General features: G+C 36.9%; 1 protein-coding gene across 3 annotated transcripts in view; it reads left to right on the top strand.

Annotated features, from left to right (window-relative positions):
* The window catches only part of ADGRD1 (adhesion G protein-coupled receptor D1), a 142,273-nt gene that overhangs the window by 8,084 nt on the left and 115,864 nt on the right, over positions 1-18,325 (top strand). For all 3 annotated transcript variants that reach the window (XM_061355368.1, XM_061355371.1, XM_061355372.1), the window contains 9 exons: positions 227-349; positions 4,721-4,900; positions 6,096-6,350; positions 9,720-9,784; positions 10,569-10,724; positions 13,391-13,450; positions 14,337-14,454; positions 15,384-15,494; positions 17,204-17,279. In XM_061355368.1, coding sequence (XP_061211352.1) covers positions 227-349; positions 4,721-4,900; positions 6,096-6,350; positions 9,720-9,784; positions 10,569-10,724; positions 13,391-13,450; positions 14,337-14,454; positions 15,384-15,494; positions 17,204-17,279 — 1,144 coding nt within the window. The remainder of the gene's footprint in view (positions 1-226; positions 350-4,720; positions 4,901-6,095; positions 6,351-9,719; positions 9,785-10,568; positions 10,725-13,390; positions 13,451-14,336; positions 14,455-15,383; positions 15,495-17,203; positions 17,280-18,325) is intronic.

Raw genomic sequence — 18,325 nt, 5'->3', positions numbered from 1 at the left:
ATAAACCCCCACCAAACTCAAAAACAAAACAGAAGAAAAACCAGTCAAGCAACAACAACAAAACCCAAAACAAAACAAAAAACCCACAAAAAAAAAAATCCCCCAACAGAAGTAAACCTACAGTTGGGACTGGATAAACATATGAGGTATACAAATGTATTAGAACTGTGTTTCTGGGAAGTTTTGATTTATACAAATATTAAACTATATCTTTCTTTTCCATTAGATATTGTAGAAGGAATGGTGAACAAAGGAATTTACGTCACTGAAAAGAAGGGAGTTACCTTTCTCTTCTTTGGAAGCTATCAAAATTCTTGCATTAGTAATCCAGAAGTTTGTGGACCTGAAGGTTAGTAAATTCATTAATTGCTATTAACATTTCCTTTGCTGTCAATTTATGTAATTCAGTGACTTCTTTCCTCATTGGAATGAACTCTAAATTACTAGCTTGATGCTTTCCTTTATTGAATTTTAAAACAGTTGAGTGTTGCTGAAAATAGTCTTTCCTAGCTGCAGTTTAAATTGGAATTAATCACCAGCTACTCAGATCAATGATGTACAGTGCAATTAAGTCAAACAAAAACTAAAATAAGCTTTCAGTGCCCAAAACCTTTGTCTGTGGCACCAAGTTTGATCATACATGAACTGCAGTTTGACAAACAATAGAAGTTGTCCTACAGGTTTCAAATTTAGTTTTAAGAGACAGTTTTTCAGTGTGGCCTCTTAGCAGGAATGTGGTTTTTTGGCTTGTGGGTTTTTTTTAGATTTATCTTTGGAAATAACAAAATTGTTTTTTTCTCTTCCCTTTCTTCTTCTTGGGCTATGGTCACAAAATAGCAGGTGGAATGGGGACACAGGTTTGAAAATGTGCTGGTTACAGAAGCTTATTAAAACTATGTGATTGTCAAACCAAATATACGACTCGTCACTAGCATAAAACATTCACTGGAGACTTGACATTCAGTAGAAATGGATCAGTGGAAAATTGTGGCTTTCCGTATGTAAACTCCTGCAGCCCTTATGCTTGAAAAGTATGGTTAACATTGAATTTTCTCACTTTTATTGGTTTGGGCCACTCTTAAGACAGATACCATCTCCCGAAATAGGATTTATTTATTTATTTATTTATTTTAATTGCTAACGCAAGAGCCATCTATGAACTTTTTAAGAAATTATGCCAGGCTCAGACCTGATGGTACATGGCTGTTACCTGAGACTATTAGGAAAAAGTAATTGTGTCTTACCATAGGTATTTTTCTGGTACATGCTGTATCTTTTCATAAGCTTTTTTTTCTTACCACTTGGGAATACAAATAATCAGTAAATCATATTATTTCTACATCTATAGTATAATGTAATGATAACAATAAATTATTTTTATAGTACCAGAGCATTCCCAGTATCTCTCTAACAAGAACATTAAACCCATAAAACACTGAAATGTTCAGCAGATAAAATGTGAAATCATATAAACAATAAATACTAAATCACAGTAGCAGTATAAAAAAAAAAGGGGGGGGTTAAGCCAACACCCCTTTATCTAAACAATGTGTATTTGGTTTTCTCCAAATCAAATAAAACCTGCAGCAATGATAAGACATAATTTTATTCAAGCCTCCTATTGCTTTAGCATCCTTTGATGTTTGTTTGTGGCATTTGTGTGAAAGTGGTGTTAAGTACACTTAACCAGGGTATGCTTTCTGAAACAATCTCGGGATATTTTCAGATGAAATATTACAACCTGTGAAACAAAAATCACGTTTTTTTTTTCCTAGGCTAAATTTCATGATATTTCAGAACTCTTTATTTTGAATTGAGAAAACAAATTGTTCTTGTTTTTCAAACGTTGAAATATTCTTCCCCCGCCTTCCTCCTTTCATGAGTAATTTTTAAACAATGGTTTTCTGTAGAGCAGTTTTGGCCTCATTGAAGTGGCATTTTCAGTCAAAATAAATATTTTTGAAAGATGCAAGAGAATGTTCTCTTAATAGTCAGTTTGAACACAGGAGGAGCTGAATTTGGTCAACATGTGGGAAGTTAAAGAAAAATTAAAAAAGCGGTCATATACACAACATAGCACTTCAAAACTGTGTGTTTGTTGTGTGCCTTTAATTTTTATTTTGGGAATCCATCTCTACTGCAGTCACGCTTTATTACTTAGTATCTCTGCGTACATCATTTTAACTTCATCTCCCAGCCTGTAAAGGAGGCATACCAGCACTTGAGTATCTCCCAAGTGTGGTGAAATGCAGGACAAAAATTGTAAGAGACTTTGGCAGAGAAATCTCATAGTAATAGATTAACATGGTCACTTTTGGTGGCCTTTTGAGGTGGTGGAAGATGATAGTACGTTTCAACCTGTTACTCGTGTGGTAAAGAAACTGAAGTATGAACTCAGGCTTATCTGCTGATGAAGGTATTGCAACTTGCTTACAACAAGCCTCAAATTCTTCAGTTGGGAGTTCACAACATTTAAAGCTTTAAGCCCGTATCCATCAAGATCTAGCAAACTGAGACTGATGATGTTCATACACTGATTGATTTCTAGGAGGCCAATGATAATTGATTAGCATTTCCACAGCGCTTATTTTATCATGCTTAAAGTGTTCAGGGAATAGCATGTATATCTTGTAAATCGATGGATGCTGTCATGAGGATAAACAGAACAATTAGAAACGGAAGATACTACAGTTATTTATTCTCCGATAATATAATTTTAAACTTTTCTGCTAAGAAATGTGAAATAAAAAAGTATTTACATTCCAGATAGTAGTGGGGAAAAGAATTCTAACAACTGTAGTGAGCTGTTTAAGGCCTTTGCATCTTTAACCACATAATTGTGAAACAAACAAACAAAAAAGTTATTTTAACAATAAGTGTACATAATAGCTTGAGGGCTTCATTACCTTGTGCTGAGCCATCTGGTAGCAAACTGGTGAAGTTCATACTGCCTGGGGGCCTGCAGAACTGCCCACTATAAAATCATCCAAATACTTTGACTACAGATCCAAACAGCATAGTCAGCAGGTTAAAGGAGATGATTATTCCCCTCTGTTCAGTGCTCATGAGACGATAACTGAAGTACTGTCTCCCATGTTTGACCCTTGATACAGAAGAGATGCTGACAAGATGCAGTCCAGCTGATTACTTAGGGGGCTGGATAGTATGACATGGGAGAAGAGGCTGAAGCTTTTCCTTACTCCATGAAAAAAGGGGAATACTAAGGGCTGTCTTCAACTATGTGGTTATAGAAGCAGATGGAGCTAAAACAATCTTGGAGATGCACAATGAAAACATGATGGGTAACAATATAGGCACATTGTACCACAGGAAATGCTGATTAGATCTAAGGAGGTATGTTTCCTTGCAACGTGTGTGGCCAAGAATTGGGGTATTTTGCACAGCAACGCTGTGCAATCTGCATGTGGAGTGACAATAAAAATCACAGCTGAGCTCTAAGCAACCAGATCTACAGCTGAGCTCTAAGCAGTCAGATCTAGCTCTGAAGTTGGCACTGCTTTGAGCAGGCAGTTTAGGTGATTTTCAGGGTTGTTGCCAACTTAATTCACTGTGTTTCTTTGTGGCAAACCTCTTCCACTTCTTTACTTCATAAGATTTTTCTCAACCTGCTCTTAACTCAGATTTTATTATTAGCACTTTGTACTATAACTGGTGAACCCTTTCAGAGCTGTTTAGTTGAGCCATTTTCTTTCTAATTGTATTTGACTGAAGCAGCTCTACTGCAGAGCTACTACGAACTTGTGCAATGCAAAGGAGGTTTGATTTGCTACTTGTGTTTCAGTCAAACATCTTGAGGTAACCTTTACTGAAGAAACAAGCCATCTTACAAACATAATATTTTTTTACTAATGTGCAATCCAAAGAGCTCTTAAATTTTATGGTATAATAGATTTGACTGCTAATTGAACAGGTTTACTTGTGGTCAAAGTTAATCATGCGCTTGCAGGATGGCCCTTGTGTTTTGGGCAGAATTCTGTGATTTTGGGTAGGTGGGGACCTCAGAATTTCATCTGTGGCTCTGCAGATGTTTCTGTTCCTTTCTTTTACACTGGATCTTTGCTTTCAGCAATTATTGGTGCATTGAAGTGTGAAAACACAGGTAGTAATGTGCCTAGAAAAATTAAAGTGTAATTAGCAACGGTTGCCACTCAATAAGCATAGGCATGCTGGCAGCCAGTTAGCCCATCAGTAGCTTGGAAGCAGTCATTGTACTATTTCTGGCTCTTTTGGCATTTGGTGAATGTGAAAAAAAGATGCGGGTGCTAGTGGAGGCTATGGAGGTACAAGAGCAACTTGTGTTTTGAAATATGTAAAGATCACGGGAGGAAAAAGGGGATCATCGCAGCAGGGTGAGAAAAGTAAGGAGACTGGAGAGATAAGGCCAAAGGAATGGAAGCATAAGTATGTAAAAAAGAAACCCAAAACAAAACTTCATTACTTTCGGTGCTCAAAGAGCTTTAGTTTTAACTGATAGAAGCTAGTCAGGAAGCAGTGATGTCCTCATGTGATGCAAAATTGAGGAAGAGATGTTTATTTGGCTTGAACTGTTATAGCATTGTTGATTTTTAAAAATGCTGTCCTTGTTTATGCTGGCAGATCATCTGTCCTCCAAAACATTCCCACTTCCTCTATCCTACAGTACTGGAAAATTGTAATTGCATTTGTTTTCTCATTAACATCTCTTGCTTCCTTTCATTAGGAGTAACATTTTCCTTCTTCTGGAAGACTCAAGACCAACAAGCTAAGTTTCTCCCTGCCTCTGGTGGACAAGTAATTTCCAGTGGTTTCAAAATCTGTTCAAATGAAGCTGAAGGCTCAGTGGAATTTTACACCCGTGGAAATGCAATGATGAAGTGGAAAGCAAGCTTTAGTCCACCAGGTAAAGTTTATTTTATTTTTATAATTATTTGTTGTTTTGTTTGACTTTATTCCTGCACAGAGGTGTATTGGTAAGACCACAACTTCAGGGAAGAGAAGTGGATATATAGAAGTAGCTGTAGAGCTCTGTGCTTAGAAGTTCCCTTGATGTGGGCAGAGAGAGAAAGTTTGAGCTGAAAAACCAGTGATACTGTATTATAGAACATTTGCAATTCAGGAACAGTCCCCAGACCCAACTTCAGTTGTTTGTGAAGTGAAATTGTTATTGACATCAATAGATTGACTGCTTAGATGTAAACTTGTGCGAAGAATCCAAGTCAATCCCTGACAGTTCTTGGTATATTCTAAAACTGGATACTTGTGCTGTCCTGTGCTGCCTCCTCAATTAAGACTTTATTTAACTACCTAATTGGGTGTTCAGTGCTTTGGTCATTTTGCCATCTGTTGAGTGTCAAGTTTTTGTTCCATGGTGTAGTATTAATGATCACTTTGATACATCAGATATCTTCCTGTTTCTGTCTAACCTGTGTATTGTTGAGGAGCAATAATACCTTGTAACTGGAATAAATTCTGTTCTTCTAGTAATGCCAGTGACAATCACTAAACCTTTTCTTGCCTTAATTTACTACCTGAACAGTGGTAAAATAGGACTTTCTCACCTTGTAGTACCAGAGTTTTTTAAAGCTTTATAAATCGGTGTGGAAATCTTATTTTAAGATAAAAACAGCTAAATGGTAGAATAATTTATGTATTTGTGGAATATCCAATCCAAGTGAAAATTGACATTATGTTTTTGGCCCTCTAAGTGTAAGAGAGAAACACTGACAGTTTTTAGTTAATCTATTTTCTTGTTCTCCAGTTTTAGCAGTCTTTATGCTGTTCTTGCTGAACTGTGTTTTGAGACAGAATTGAAGGGACTTTAAATCTTGGCCAATAATACTTAGCAAGTACAATTTATGAAACTGCAGTGAGCCCAAGAAATAGTTGAGAGAAAAGCTAACAGGCATTCTGCCAAAGTATAGGCTTCCCCATGGGTATAAAGATTAATATACATGACATCAGCATTCCATAATTCACTCTTAGCACATCCTATACAGCTCTATAGCATTGCACAAGTCAGCAAAAACATACTGAACTGGAAAGACTCTAAGTGGAATTGATTCATGGGTTTTGCTGCAATTTTTGATGTTTTGCAGGTCCTTACTGGACTCACATTCTTTTTACTTGGAAATCAAGGGAAGGACTGAAAGTGTACGTCAATGGAACTCTAAACACAACTGATCCCGATGGGAAAGTTTTCTATGATTACGGAGACCCCAGTGCAAATCTACTGACTGGAACAGAGGGGGATCAGACCAAGCGCTATGTGAATGGGGCATTTGATGAATTCATTATATGGGAGAGGGCACTCACCCCCAATGAAATTGAGCAGTACTTCACAGCTGCTGTTGGTGAGTATATGCATTGTTGTTATCATTAATATTGTGTAAACATGCTGACTTAAAAATGTTTAGTATGGAGGGTTTGTATTCATTTTACATCTTTTGGCTGTTGAACATTATTTTTAGAGGCAGAAGTTGTCAGGTATGAATGTCACCAAAACACTCAGTTGTCTTTGTGCAGTTTTTTCATTGTGGGTTATAGCTCCTTCAAAATGGCATCAAGAGAAAAGGAGCAATAATTAGACTTGAGGTACAGCAGTATTAGGAAAGACTGACTCCAAATTTCTAACTTGCACTCTGGTTGTTATGTGGCTTAGAGTCAAGTGACTCAGTGTGTTCCAGCAGATGGGGATAATAATGGTTATCTCTACAGTTCCTGGAATGATAAAGTCTTACTAACTCCTGTATGTCTGTGAACTCAAAGAGATCAGCTGAAATGTCATATAAAAGGCAGAGAATGAGGATTAGAGAAAAGGCTTTGAAGTCTGGCCAGTAAACGTTGCCAGTTGTTCTATGGATCTTTTTCAGTGCAAGAAAGTCTGTTGCTGTTAAGTGCTTGTGTGTGAGTAGCAGTTAGAAAACATCCATCTCGGGAAATAAAGCTATGGGGCATCTGGAACATTTGGCTTTGCTGGCAGTTTCCCTGCTTTCATTTATTCTTACTAGGTTACTGGGAGCTAAAGCAGTTACACCCATAACTCTTGTGCTTTTAAACCCATGGGAACCATTTTTACAATGCAAAGTCTTTTGAATAACACATAACTTCTGATGCATGCCTGGAAATGAGGAAGTGTGTGTGACTTCCAGGTTTGGTTATAGCAGTAAAATTATATTAAAAAAATATTTTTATTAAAAAAACCAAACTAATTTAGGTATAATTGAAGTAGCTGAGAAAGAAAACCCTCCACCTGGTATATAATGAGACAATTGCCATTTGCTTTGCTACACAAATAATACCAATTGCATTCAAGGTTTTTATTTTTAAATCTTTCTATTTAAAAAAAAAAAAGATTTCTATGAAAGTCTTTAGAAATTCTGGTTGTGAGCGGATTCATTTGATACAGAAAATGGCTTTAAAATCTTAAAAAAACCCAAACATTCTTAATGCTCTGATCATGCTGGAAAAATGCTTTTGATTTGGCTGCTGTATCTTTCACAACAATCTAGGGTTACTATAACACTATCCAACTCAAAGCTACCATAAATCACATCCTTTGATTTAGTGTAACTCAAGAAGAATGTTATGTTGCTAAACTCAAGAGCAGTAGGTTTTCAAATTGACCTGATCTATCTACATGTGTTCCCTGTTTCACTGTCAGAGAAGTATGAGTTACATAAATACAAAGAGAACTCCCTTTTAACCCCTTGAATTCTTGTGAGCTCACAGCAACCATCCTCTGCAGCGTTCCATGCTCCCAACTTCACTCTTGACAAATAATCAAGTCATCATGGAAAGCTCTTTCCGCAAATGCAGATCTTACTCAGAACTTCAGTTTCTACTTTCCTCTGTACTTCGGTTTGGAAGGAGTCTTAACTGAGGCTCAAAATATCTATTACCTGAGTGTTTGTAACTAGCTTTTGAAACACTGCAGGAAGAGTTAGACCCTCTCATTCTGCTGAGGTCTAAATTTTTAGTGTTGTATAGAACTGTTTTCTGCCTTTAAATTCTTGCTGATTTGTAGAAGGCTGTATTGCAAACTCACTGATTTATACATTCAGACGTTCATGCTGTGAGATTTTGTGAGTATCCTGCAAGTTGCATAACGTGGGGAGGGGGTGACTGTTTGGGTTTGGGGTTTGTTTTTTTTTCTTACATCTCTAGTTTACAGCTTTTTAGGGTCATCTGGAACTATAAGTTTTCTATGAAAAATAAATTGTTAGCTGCTTAATGGAAAACAAAGCTTGATGTGTGTTTTCTACAAGCTTAGGAATTAAAACATAAAGGGATACCAGGTGTTTCTCTAAGTGTGATGAATTTCAAGCCAATATTACTTGAAAGTGTTCAGGTGATTTGGAACACTTGAGAAATGTCGAATGTTGAATTTTTTACTCTTTCCTTCCAAGTAGTGGGTTGTTCAGATCTCACAAGATTTCCAATTCGAGGAATGAAGTTAAGTGAATATTACAATACAATGGCAAATAGAAGTTATTCTTGGTATCTGCTTACTGACTTTGGAGGACTTAAAGCACAACTGAAGCTGGACTTAGGTGGTTTGACATCAGAAACTTAATAGGACAGCCTGTTTTTTAAAAGGATGGGTAATCATGCTCCACATGAGAAAAATGTGTCCTGTGTATGCAACTTCTGGTTTATTGTGCTGAAATAGCATACTTGTGGCAAATATAAATCCTTGGTAAGACATAGAATACAAGAAAATTTTAATTCCTCTCTCACAAAGACCAATTAAATCCCTTTGCATGGAAATGAATTGGTATTATTAAAGTGGAACAACTGGAAACCACCCAAATAGAGTTTATTCTTTTTGCAGTGACAGATCATTTATGACATGTTCATGTAGTAATTTTCTAGGGATATTGTGCTATTATGTAACATTGATTAGTAAAGCTATCTGGTTAATATTGTTGATTATTATCTGATTAATAGTGACCTCACTGTTGCTTGAAATCAACTTAAGACGCATGACAGAGACATTAACTATAACATGCTCAGACTGCTAAGGGAGGTTGTGTTTTGACCATTTACTTGCCCTATGCAAAACTGGCATGCCCCAAAAGCTTTAGTATACCACCATTGGTACCTGTATTATTTGATTTGAGGGTGCCTTAGTTTTGCTGCAAGCAATCAAAGTGTTGCTGTTGGCTTTGAATAGTTTTTATAGGTTATCTTTTTTTCTTAATGTAGAAATGTTTTTCTAATCATGGGTGTGATTTTTATTTGGCACTTAGGCAATTTAGGCTTAAGATGTAAGTAAGCATTAACATTTGGAGATCATAGCTGAGACCGGAGTCACATCTTTTATGGTGTCTGTATGTTCCAATCCCAGTTTCTCATATATAGAAATACAGCAAGGTCATGTATGAAATTGTCAGAGATGCCTACAAATTATAAGAGGCAAGATTTTTCTTTTTTATTTTCCCTAAATATTTTGCATAAATATTGGGGGAAGAGCTAGCAAAGGAAGATGAATGCCAATGTTTCAATTGTACAGATGTCCCTTTTCATTGAGATACAACACTTGAAATTTCCTGTTTGCAAACAAAGGTCTAAGTGTTTAAAATAAGTGTAAAACTGATGAATCACTACACAAAATGCTTTAAACAAGCCTGTGTAGCTATGATACCACACTTAAGCAAAATACATGGGACAGCACATATCAGATTTATTAACACTCGCATTTGTGTATGTGTTTTCCGCAGGTGTGCAAGTTCTGCTTTCTTCAACACTTCCATGGTCTGTGATGACAACCACTACAAAACCTGTGGTAAAACAGTCCTCAGAATTCTTTTCTATACTGTCCGAATGTGTGTATTTTACAGAGCCTCCTCACTTAACCATTTTCATTAATGGCACTTATTTTAGTATCCAGCTATGAATACTTCCAGATATGCATAGGGAGAACCTTTAGTGACTGTGGGCACAGTCAGTACAGAACAGAACTCTTAATGTAAGACAAAGGGAATTAATTGTTAAAAATATTGTCTATATTACAAAATATTTGTATTTATATAATAGAAAAAAATTAAAATTTCAGAAGTGTTTCATTGGTCTTTGAAGATACAGGACATTCAAAAACATGTTGTGAATGTTTCCTCTTGTTTCCTTTAAAATGAGAAAAAAAAAATCTCACCACATAACAAAATTTGTTTTTATCTGTCCAGTAAATGTGTAATGAAAACTGTTAAAGTTAATTTTTCATATGCAGAATACAATTAGCTGTGATCAACCTATGTGCTATTAGCTGTTGCAGTGTATTTTCTCTTTATTGCTATCTGCAGTGTCAAAGTTCTATTAGTTTTTTTCTTGCTCACAGAGGCCTTCAGGAAACCATAGCAGAGAGGACCTGAATTGCTAATAGAAATATTAAATTTTGCTTGTTTATCCTGTCTGTCTGTTTATCTGTGTGCTTTCCTTGTCGCTTGGTTTCTGTAGCCTCCTAGATCATCCTCTTCCACAGCAGTCTGCTATGCTTCAAACTCCCTTCTGGGCTAAAACAATTAACCACCTCCATATAGAATAATTTCTGATGAGTTGTCTCTCTCCTGTAGCTCTCTACAAATGCCTATCGTCCCATCATAACAAATCTCACTGAGGAGAGAGGGAACTTCCGCTCCCCTGACACCATGCTGGCCTACCTGGAGAACATATCCTTCAGCTTGCCCAACAAATCCTTGTCAGAAAGTACTGCTCTGAGCCTAACAGAGGTAAGTGTTTTTTCACACCTGTGTGTGGAGCCAGATAACCCTGAATTTTCTCCAAAAGCTGGAATTTCAACTGCAGCTTTGGAAGTTTTTGGCACTTGCAGAAAATACATGCGAAAAAAGCAGGAGCTATTTTAAGGAGTAGCAGAAGGTGAATTTCAACCAGAGAAAATAGTTCAAAGGTCTCATTGGTTCTTGGCGATATTACCTAATGCATTTGGGCCTATTTCTGCAAGACACTGTAGTCAGAGCAGTGACAGAAGCAACAAGGAGGCATACATAAGCTGATAGCAAACTAAATAAATCAGATGTAGGGACCCTTCTGGTTGTGGCTGTTTCAATCTGGCCCTGGTTACCTGCCCAAGTATAATCTTCTAACTTCTTATCTTTTTGATTCACTTTCTTATCACTTATCTATCTTATCTTTTTGATTCACTTTCTTTTTTTGATTCACCTTATCTTTTTGATTCACTTTAACCTTAGGTGAAAATTTACCAATTACTGCTGTCTGCCCAACCTTCTGTTGGCATTTATGGCTTCTGTAGTAGCGCAGAGGGCAAGTCGTGCCTCTCCTCTGGTTTCTTTTTCACCAGGTCGTACACTCTTTTTTCTGAACTCTAGGGGTCAGAGGCACACATCCTGCTCTGCCAGGTCTGGAGGTGAGAAGCTGTGGGAGAGTGCCTGTCTGTGCCAGTGGTGTTCCTAGCTTTTGTGAGAGAACAGCTTTATCTTGTACAGGGTTCCAGTCACAGCCAGGACTCCTGTGCAGACATATTTCAGATCTCTGCTTAAACTGGTTCCTGGTGAGATAAGGTCCCAAGCTTAACTGAGTTAATTTATTCTTGTTTAAACTAATCCACAGAGTGTGTGCATGGGGAAGGTGTTTTCAGCAGTCTGAGCTGAGGACAAGAGGTCAGTTTTCTGCTAAGGTAAAGTTAGCCTTCTGTAAAAGGATGGGCATCTAATTCCCTGATTTCAGCAGGCTAGAAACCTATTATTACAATAATCAGCTCTGGCCTCACTGGTGATTGTTCCTTTAAGCCTGTGGTAACACCACGGTGACAAGGATTATTTACTCAGGCAAACAATATAAATAAGTTCTTTTGAAAACTACACGGACAGCAATTGATAGTTTGTGTTAAAAGCTTAGCATTTGCAAACTGTAAAGCTTGGATTTCATGGATCAGTTAGATATGTTGCAAAAACCCTTCTAAAAAGCTCTAATACATTGTTTCCTTTGTTTTGCTGAAAATTTTGTGGGGGCTCTAAATTGAAAATGGAGCATCATCCTGTCACATATCGTACCTGTTTCCCACATCATTTCAGTTGCCATTTTGTTGCTCTTCCAAGCTATCTGATGCTGCTTTGTGTGCCGTGAAAGTGATTTGCAGACAGAAATGTGGGACGTGATTATCTTTAGCAAAGCTATTTTGGGAAGTAAAGACAAGAGAGTTCTGATCATACATACAGACTCTGTCATTTGTCTGACTGATGGTTAGGCTTTGCATTGTCTGCAGCTAATTCCCTGAAAGACAGACACTGAGCAGACATGCTGTTTTCGGTAAAGTTATCTGTTCTGATTGTCATATGCCTCACAGCACGAGAAGATTTAAGTGATATGCAGTAAACTTTCTGATTGCTGACACATTTTCATTATGCATTGCTTCTGATAAATGTCATGTGTTTTCTGTAATAATGCTGCTTTGCTCTATAGCTCCCATGCTCCTGCTTTCCCCCTTTCCAGTGTCTAACACATCTCTTTCGGAGTAACTCAGGATGCTATGACCTGAAAAGAGATACTGAATGCTCTGGGCAGTCTGGGCTGGGTTCTAGGTTTTGAATAACTTCTGTACATGCCAGGTAGAATTCCATACTGAATGTTTGAGAGGGGCTGCATGGTTTGTGCTGCCCAAAAGTAAGCTCACGTAGTAAAGCTCTAGTACTGCCCTATATATTACAGTTTGTAAAATCATGCTCAGAAAACTCTTGGAGCTTTCTTCTGTGTTTCTTAATGGAACTTTTATATATTTAATTGATGGTTTTAAGGCATTTTAACAGAGAAGTTTAAGCAGGAGATGTGGGGTTTGTGTTTTGGGTGGGGGTTTTTTCTATTTTTTGTTTTGGTTTTTTTTGTGTGTGCTCTCTCTTCTCCTTCTGCTTGTCTTCAGCAGCGAGACCTCTTAGGACACGTTGAGCACTTCAACAAAGCCCACTATGACAGATCTGGATCGCTAAACCAATGTTAAAATGCAAAAGTTCAGATAATAAATTGCACAAGTGATGTGACCCAGATATACACCAAATGGTGTTGATATATCTGCTTCTCTAAGGCTGAAAGAAGTATTGATGTCATATAAATTTAGATAAAGTGAGATTATTCTCCCATTTTAGTCTTAGTTCCAGTGTTGTCACCTTGGCTGTAGTTTAGTGATTGCAATTTGGGAGCTTCATAGTGGTGTTACTTCGAATAAATAAATTATTACTTTAAAATGTCACTGTACAGAACACAGGAGTGCTGTCAAGTGGAGAAGAAGCTGTGACTTGAATCAAAATGGAATTATAATCTTAAACCTAAGAAATTCATAGCAGAGACCTGCCTTTGACCTTTACCAGGAGATGTAGTTGATAAATAAATAGTCAAATTAATATAGTTTTGTTTATTTTTTTAGGCATTTTTAAAAGCCATAGAAGACTTCATGTTATTGCCCAACTGGAGTGATGTACCAGAGGTAAGACAAATAGTCTTATACTTGTAGGTTAGTTCAGCTGCATAATTTCACATGGATAGTAATGAAACTGTTTGCCTGCATTATTAGTCTTGTTAGGACTTTTTTAGCAGTCTGACTGAATTATTTTCTCACATGTTACTTTCATATTTTCAGTAAAGAAACACAGACAAAACAATTATGTCATTTTCTTTTACAATACATTTTTGAGAGTTAAAATAAGGGAACTTTATCTGCTTCTGTTTCCACATATTTCAGAATAAATGAAACAATTATATATATATAATAGAACAGATATTGTTGCTGAAGTGTTTGGTCACTCCTTTTTTAGCACTGAAATGAGGTATTTAAAAGTTTATATTTGCTTGATAGATTAATATTTTCAATGCATATGAAATGTGTGGTAGTGCTTGCCTGTGTAGTGAATTAAACCTTTGAAAGAGATTAAAACTAATACAAGGAAAACTAGTTTGTATCAGTGTTCTTTCTCTTCTAGTGTGCCTTTTGGAGTGCAGAGAAATAGTCACAGGAGGATCCCAGGAATTTCCTGAGATTTTTTTTTTTTTTTCAGTCTTAAAGGAGCACAGACTTCAGAACAGAGACCTTTTAAACTGACAGGGAGAGACTAAAATAAATCAATGTCTCACTGAAGCCTAAAATGCTTTAAGACCAAAAGATAGCTAATTGGCTTAGCTTTTTAGCCTAAAATTCTTGGGAACTGGCTTTATACTGGGGGCAATTTATGTGGAAAAGGTTGTGGAGAAAGTCATATTTGACTTGGGATGGTTGAGTGATGGCGCACACTGGAATTCAACGTGGCATCTTCATATTTTGTGCTATGAACTGCATCTTCTTTTGCTGTAAAGCCGCCTGTTTCTTTTTCCTACAGACCTCTTACATATTTGGAAGTCTAATTCAAACTATTGACAGTGTGATGGCTCATATGACTTGCAATCTGGATGAAAACTCTTTACCTTCAACTCTTGAGGGCACATCATCTGTGGCAGGTAGGATTTAGCAAGAAAGTTCTCTCTGGGCTGTGTGAATGTCCTAAATGCTTCTGTGCTTCATAGCCCGTCCTTTTCCCAATGTTAAGGAGGAAATGGAAACACATAATTTCCTGTTTTGAATACAAAACAGTGTTTCAGTTGTAGAAATATGACTGTGCAGTTAGTCTACAGGTAATCTGCTCTGACTGTTCTTGAACTTCCTTGAGGTTACTGGGGAGGGACTTAGAACATAAATTCTATTAAGTCAATCTAGTAATACTCTACTATAGGCAGTTAAAGGACCTAGAGCTCCTATGCAGAATTCTGAAGCTGCAGATAATCTGAATGCTAAAAAAATCTTAATTTTGAATGTTTCTGCAAGAGATTGCAAATAGTAGGAATAGTTTTGACCTTTTAGGATAGTTTTATTTTACTGCTTTTTAGCATCCTAGCACCCTAGTTTCATCTGTGTCTTTGGATGCTACAGGTAGCAAAGGTAATTTATCTGTCCTGGCATTCTGCTCTGACTTGTTTGGACCTGTGTGACGGGGCAAATAACCTGAGCACTCACTAATACAATTTATGTATGGTATGTACTGTCTTGAATACTGGCATTCTTAAATGGAGCAGTGGAGGTCTGAAATAATGTCTTCAAATGTCAGTGGAAGAGTGTGTTATCAATCTGCTTTGCTTGCCCTGGTAAGCTTGGTATTTGAGCATGGGTGAAGTGATCCATGGTATATTAACAGTGTGCTTACCACCTCTGTCATAAAGGAGCTGGATATAAAAGGCAGTTGTATACCTGGGGAATTTACTTTATTTTCCAAAAATATCTGGGGTTTTAAATTCAGGCCACTGTAATAGCTATTAGAGAAATCTAGTTAAATAGTCAAGTAGGTTGTAGAGGCTATGTATTTAATCATATTTTTGTTTGGGCTATCACACAGATTACACCTTGATCAAGATGTATCCTCAGATACTGAATTTGTCCCACTATCGATTTCCATCTCAAGGACAGAGTTATATTTCCATTCCCAGTGAAGCTTTTCATGAAAAAGGTAAGGGGAGGATTTAGAGGGAGGAACGGAGTCATGCAAACAGGGTATCCAAAAATAATTTTGCTAGAAAGCAGGATTTGGCTTGCTTTGTTTTTTCCAAGTTACTAATCAGATTGCTGTTGATCATACTGGCTAGGAAAAAGCAGCTGCTGTCCTGTCATGTGAATGAATGATTGATGTGGTAGAATTTTCATATTACTTGAGTTAATCTTGAATAATAGAGCTGGGCCACAGATACTGAAGCTGTTTAATTTTGACATCTTTTTACAGCAGAGAAGCCATAATTTCAGAAAAAACCCCACTTTTTTCATCATCTGAACTGGTTATTTTACAGAAATTCCAAGGTGTCAGCTCAGGTATTACTTACCCCTTCATGCAAAATCACTCTTAAAATGTTGTATGAGATTAAACTATAAAATGACAGGTTTAACCAACAGCAGCTACAGAAATAAAGATGTAAAGTACAGTCAAGGCAAAAAGCAGAACTTGGAAGTCCATACTTCAGCTAAAATTTAATAATCTCAAAATCAAGATATGGCAAAAATTGGAAGCTTTAGTCAACACCCTAAGATAACAATGTTTGAAGCTAATTATCTGTGTTTTAATCAGGGATTGAAGGAGCCTATTAAAGAAAAGCATCTACTTGCATCCTCAAATCTTTGACAATCTGATTTATATGCCCTAAATTCCAGCCCATGGAATTTACACTGCAGAGACCTTTCTGCAGTTTCCTGTGTTGAAGGGAACTTGGTCCTTATTCAGAAAGTGCAAAGTCAGTTGCAAATAACCTGCAGTGAGAAATACTCTAATAATTACTGAACTGTCTACCTGATTTGTGGTGGCACCCTTGTTTCTTAGCACTGGCAGGGGGCTCTGGCTGGAGACTTCACTGCAGGTGCTTTGAGGCTGCAGTAACTATAATGGTAAACCAACTTGTAATGTCAAAAATAGCATGTGAGAGGACTTTTTTTTTTCTTTCCCACTTAAAGTTTCCTTCAGAACATAATCGTGCTTGGTATCCTGAAATGAGCTAGCCCATTAAATTTTAACTCTTTCTCCCAGCTAAAGCTCACTTGTGATTACTTTCAGCCCTCAGGCCACACTTCTGCACTGTCTGAATGAGCTAACCTAAAAATTAATTCCACTTTAAATAGTCGACACTATAAATACTTGGAACCCAGCAACAGGGATAGTAAAAGACGTCTGTGTGGCTGACACTTAGAAAATACATGTCTGTCTCTTCACTTGGATGCTGGAGAACCCATAAATATTTGGAATGCAGGCAGCAAATAGACGACCATAGTGGAAATTGGTCACCCACGTTTGAGTTTCATAAACTGCCAGTTAATGTAGGTGGTTGCAAAGTAGCTTTGAGACTGCTGTAGCTACCATTGAGACATACTCTGGTATGTCAAGCGACCCTTTCTAGTGCTGTGTGGGAATTAATAATTGACAACTGATTAACAACTTATTTTTGAAGTATAGTTCCACAGAGCAGGCATCCTTCTGTTGTGCTTTTGAAGTCTCCTGTGCTGTACTGCGAGATATTAATACTTTTTCATTTGAAAGAATCATCAGAAATCTGCTAAAGGAAACACATGAACATCTATAGGAGTCAGGGTTCTTAACACAGAGTTTCAGGTCTAGGAGAGAATTGTCTCTTGCTTAAACGGTTGCTCTGAGGAATAACCCCTGTTCCTTTTTCACAGCTTGGATTACCATTGTTGGCCTGCTTTACCATAATATGCATTATTTCTTTCATAATATCAACCCTATGGATACCAAGTAAGTACTTCAGACCTCTCATGCTGTAACAGCTTGTTTATTTCCTTACTGATATACCTTTATAACAGTCATATCATTATCAACTATAAATAAATTAAGAGCCATAATCCTGATTCTGCAATACTGAGGACGTGTAGTCATTAACTAGGGAGCGATGAAAGCTTACAGTAGATATTCTGTTTTATGTTGTAATAAAATAGATTCACATAGTGACATGTTTGTCTTTCTCTGTCTTCTTCCATTCATCAGATCTGGTATTAGAATTTCATAATTTTAATCTGTCTCATAAAAGGAAATTACATCTTTTCTCCTGACGCATGTAAAGATAAAGCACTTAAATGAAACAGGCAAGAAAACATAACATCCCTTTTTAGATAAAATCTGAACACTAATCCTAGAAACCTGTGATGTAAATTTATAACAAGAGGCCAGGCAATGCTTTAAAGACCTTTTGTTTTAGATGCTGCATCAATGAAATCATTAGCGTGTAAGATAAAGTAAATGCAAAGCTGTATACCTCTCACCAATGGAGTTTCCCAGGGAATTTTGCAAGGGCATTCATGTAAATCCTTACATTTTCAAGTTAGTATTACTTAATGTTTTTATGTGATCTTCACTGGGGTGTGTATATTAGTTTACGCTTTCAGTCTTTTCCACTCTCTTGACTTTTTCTGTGGTTTTTATGACAGTAGAAGGAAAGATGCAGCATCTCAGCTGTCAGGGATTGCCTTCCTTTCTTCTACATATACTTAACATTGAATCCTTCTATATATACCTAAACTTTTCAGCTTAAGTTTGCAGTACCAAATTCTGCACTCAGATGAACAAATTCAATTCACATGCTGGTTACTGGGTTTCTGATACTGATGTGTCAGAACTAAGAACTGGTGCTTGGGTTTGTGCTGAATGAGTTCTGTTTTATTTTACCTTGCTGAGGAACTGGATGAAGTTATTTTAATGTTTGACATGACTACCTTATTTTTTCTGAGAGGAAAATAAGAAACAATTGCAAAGTGGTGGCAGATGTAAATAAGGTGGTTTTTAAT

Source organism: Neopsephotus bourkii, unplaced genomic scaffold, assembly GCF_033783945.1.
Source record: "Neopsephotus bourkii isolate Nb327-2 ecotype Australia unplaced genomic scaffold, CSIRO-AGI_Nbou_v1 NB_795, whole genome shotgun sequence".
NCBI classification, from domain to species: Eukaryota; Metazoa; Chordata; class Aves; order Psittaciformes; family Psittacidae; genus Neopsephotus; species Neopsephotus bourkii.
This window is presented reverse-complemented; position numbering and strand designations above follow the sequence as displayed.